At 35.1% G+C, this 4,416-nt stretch overlaps 1 protein-coding gene across 1 annotated transcript in view; it reads right to left on the bottom strand.

The window, feature by feature from the left end:
- LOC106471854 (mucin-17-like) overlaps nucleotides 1–4,416 on the bottom strand; it is a gene marked incomplete at its 3' end in the record, with an annotated part of 51,118 nt that overhangs the window by 4,945 nt on the left and 41,757 nt on the right. The window contains exon 8 of the mRNA XM_022400467.1: nucleotides 383–501. Within this exon, the coding sequence (XP_022256175.1) occupies nucleotides 383–501 (119 nt within the window). The remainder of the gene's footprint in view (nucleotides 1–382; nucleotides 502–4,416) is intronic.

Genomic DNA, 4,416 nt, shown 5'->3' with positions numbered 1-4,416 from the left:
AACAGGGTGTTAAACCATGGATGATAAATGAACAGCGTGTTAGTAATGTTAGTTGCCAAACTCACATTATCGAAGTATTAGTGTAATTGTCTTACTTTGATACTCATTTTCAATGCACGTACTTCATACAAGTTCATATGATATCAACTTATAGTTGGCTACTTATATTTAGGGATAACTATCATTTTAACCTGTTTGTACATATATATCTATATATTTTATTTCATTTTAAACGACGATCATTTTGTAACTTTAATTTATTTGGTTTTAAGTCTCCACTGCGTTTGATGTACAGTTCAGTCTTAGTTTGTTAACCAGTACACGATTATTTAAGGCACAGTTATGAGTGTTAATAAATAATTTTAAGTTCGTACGTTCTTACTTGCGCTTTCCTCACTCGACGGGCGAGGCCGTTGCCAGTTTCTCCGGAGGGATCTGATATAGGTTCATCGGTATATCCCGGACGGTCGCTTTCCAGCCGATCATGATAAACACCTTGTGCTGTAATAAATATATTTCCTCGTAAGGCTTATCGGTTTAAAATACTACAGACTACAACTAGAATTCCGAAAGTTACTGAATCATGATTCGTCGTTACATTTGATATCATATTTCATAAACCAGCAGTGTAGGATTACTCACATTCCATAATGTTCACCTGGTGGGAAGTGTACGTAACTAGCTATGTCTATGTTTTCAAAATTTACCATTAAGCCTTATTGTTGTAATATCAGAGCGTTAATATAAAAACTTTATGGTGGCTTACCGCCGTATTCAGAACCGGTCTTATTAAGTTTAGCGCTATGACTGATTAATAAAAATGATATAACTCCCTTAACCCTCACATACTCCAAATTAGTGTGATATTAAAAATATACGTAGAACACGCTCCCCCCTTCCAGTGGCTCAGTGGTAAGTCTGAAGGCTTATAAAGCTAAAAACTGGGTTTCGATACCCGTGGTGGACACAGTAAATATAGCTAATTGTGTAGATTTGTGCTTAACAAGAAAACAGTATTTTTTTCCACCTCGTGCTTTTTATGCTAGAGCCAAGTAACCAAGTCCACCCAGTTATACACCGACATCACATTTCATAGGATTAACTTGTGAGTCTTTAAGTAATCAAGTCTACCCAGTTATACACCGACATCACATTTCATAGGATTAACTTGTGAGTCTTTAAGTAATCAAATCTACCCAGTTATACACCGACATCACATTTCATAGGATTAACTTGTGAGGACCTGAGGACTTATACCACATGAATCCATATAAATAGTTTAACTTTTTTCCACTTCAGTATGTTGCCTATTTTCTTCTTTTTGGAATCGCCATCTGTAACTTTTATTTAAGGATATATATATATTTCATCCCAAATGACACTGATTTTTGAAGATACTACGACTTCCTTGAAACTATATAACGAAATCCCATGACTCCCAGTTTGAGACCCCTTGGAGTAGATCACTGTAATTGATTATAGAAGCAAGATCTTTTCTGTTTTGCGCCACGATGGGTCAGCAGTATGATTTGGGACTCACAACGTTAAAATCCGGAGTTCGATTCTCCTTCGTGGACAGATCACAGATAAACCATCATGTAGCTTTGCGCTAAAACCGAACAAACAAACTTATTAAAAAACAAACACAGACTATACAGCCTCTCCCAACTACTTGTCGGTCACCAAAAGATTTAATAACCTTAATTTTCTTAAAAGTTTCTTTCAGCCATCCCATGCATTTAGGACCTTTATATAAACGTCGAAGAATATATGGTGATGTTTACAGGCAAGTGATCTTAGTCCTAGTCTTACAACGCAATCACATTCAAACATCCATAACATAACAATCCTTGAGAGCATTTGTCACTATTTAAGATACAAAAAATATACTCCTGTTAATCAGTACTGTCTAAAACGTTGTTGCGTCAGCGAGGTCACGTGACTAGTATCACGCCACGTCCTTCTCGAACCTTCATGAATTATCGGGAGACTACTAGATTGGGGGTAGTCTGGTGTATATATATATATAAGACGATCACAACGTGACGGAACAACAGTGTAATGAGTAATTGAATGTATGCGGACAGAATATTGTTGGTCATGTGAGTCGTGAGTTATCGCGTTTGTTATAGAGCGACTGTTGAAATTAAGTGTATCGTAAAGTTGTATTCGGAAAGAATAAAGCAGTTTTATTTAAGAAAGGACTTGTGTCGCTAAAGTTTAGTCGGAAAGAATTTACGGGAAAATTAACTAACGAACGGAGAAGTAACAACGTCTTCTTTCATTGATGTCTTAATAAATGCGCGCAAATTAGACTTTTGTTTAATTCGATATTCCGAAACTAACTAATAACGCAAGTTATTACTTTAAGAACGAACCGTAAACATCAAACTTGTCATTAATAGGGATTGTGAAATTAGTTATAAAGATTTTCAAGCCTCTGCTGAATTCTGAGACTTTCAATGTTTCCAGAAAGACAAATAAAAACTTCTTCAAAATACCACTTTTAAGGATAAACCACTTAATTAAGAAAGAAATATTAATAATGTTTGAGGCTATGCTTTGAATATTTTAATTTAGATGTTTTGTTTGCTAGAGGGAGGTTTATATAGCACGATGCCTAGAAGTTTCCTAAATATTTAGATCAGCCATGACGTCTCGAATAATTGGGAGGTTTAGGGGAAAATATTGTGAACTATAAGAAATACAAGTAAGTCAACTGATCAGCGAGACTGAGAGAGAGAGAGCTAATGAGTGAATGAGTTAGTTAGCGAATAAGAGACTTAGTCATAGAAACAGCCAGTCGGTTAGACAGTAAATTAGTTAGTCAGTTACTTAGGTATCTGTTAGTCAGCCAATGTTGAATTGTGTCGTATATAAAAGAAGAAGAAATTTAATAGGTCACTGTTAAGTTTTATTTGTGAATTAGGCTTACCACCTAACATAACCTGTAGAATGTAGTTGAAGAAATAAAACGCTTTCCTTTTTGTTAAGTGGACTAGACTTTACATTATATTTACTGAATGATAAAAAAAAAATAGTCAAACAGTAAAAAACCGTTACAACGATAAGATTACTTAATTCAATTCAGGCTTAGCAACACTGTTATTTTCCCACATTTTTAACGTAGTCTTTCTGTACTAAAGGAAAGGTGTACCCCCTTTCACGTGCCAAACTAACCTCGCCGGCATTACATAATATAAACATATAAATTTCAATATTAATAATGATATTTGGTAATTTTATTTATTGTTGCTTGACATTAATTATAATATAGTGAAGACTCACTCGTATCTTTGACTTAGGCCTATGTGATTACTTACGTTCATATGGTAGGTTTGTTTGGTTGTTGAATTTTGTAGTCGAAGATTAATTGTGCTAATCGTCCCCAACTTTGAAGGGACAGACTAAAAAGAAAAAAAGGAAGACAGCTAGTTGACATCACCAAACGTTAACGTTTGAGCTACTCCTTACCAAGGAATAGTGTAACTGACCATCACATTATAATGCTCCCATAACCGAAAAGGCGAGCATGTTCGGTGATGGGTTCTGATTCCGCGACCTGCATGTTATGAGTTAATCACCATACTAGGCCTCTGTCCGACAACACTATACTTACATATGCCTTTCAAACTGATAAAGAAAGAAAATTTCCTTAATAGTTTGTTAAAGACAAATAAGGACATTCCAGCAAGTTTGAGGGCTGATAATGCTAAAATTTGTGCTTCTATCCCTTCAGTGGACATAACACAAGTAGCTCATTGTGCATCTTTACGCTTAACAAAAGAAATACAAACAACAAACTTAAATACAAAAAAAGATTTCTAATATCTATGTTCCAAAATTGTGTTATACGTTCACTTGGTGTGTTAGACTTGCAAAAGAGTAGAGTATGATTCCTAAAAACAACAACAACGAACAGAAAAGTACGTTAAGTAGTACCCTAATGGGCCAGCTTTTTGTTATTAAGCGCAAAGCTACAAAATGGACTATCTGTGCCGTGCCCACCACGAGTATCGAAACCCAGTTTTTAACGTTATAAGCCTTCAGATTTAACGTTGGGCCACTGGGGGAGTCAGTCTAAAGAATTATAACGCTAAAATACGAGTTCGATTCCCCGAGGTGGATAGAGCGCAGATAGCACATTGTGTTACAACGTTTAAAATAAATATTTTTCATGATCTGTAACCTTCAAGATGTTTTCACTCATAAAAGATGTTATCATTTATTTAGTAAATATCGTAAAAGTAACATAAATTATTTATACACATTCAAGTATTTAAAAAAATACTTAAAACTATTCATCGTGTAACCGAAGACGAAAACTAAGAAGTTTTATTTGTTGTTTGTTTTGAATTTCGCGCAAAGCTACATGAGGGCTATCTGCGCTAGCCGTCCCCAATTTAGCAGTGTAAG

The sequence above is a fragment of the Limulus polyphemus genome, unplaced genomic scaffold (genome assembly GCF_000517525.1).
Source record: "Limulus polyphemus unplaced genomic scaffold, Limulus_polyphemus-2.1.2 Scaffold4904, whole genome shotgun sequence".
NCBI classification, from domain to species: Eukaryota; Metazoa; Arthropoda; class Merostomata; order Xiphosura; family Limulidae; genus Limulus; species Limulus polyphemus.
The sequence above is the reverse complement of the archived record's forward strand: the minus strand, read 5'-3'. Positions and strand labels throughout refer to the sequence as shown.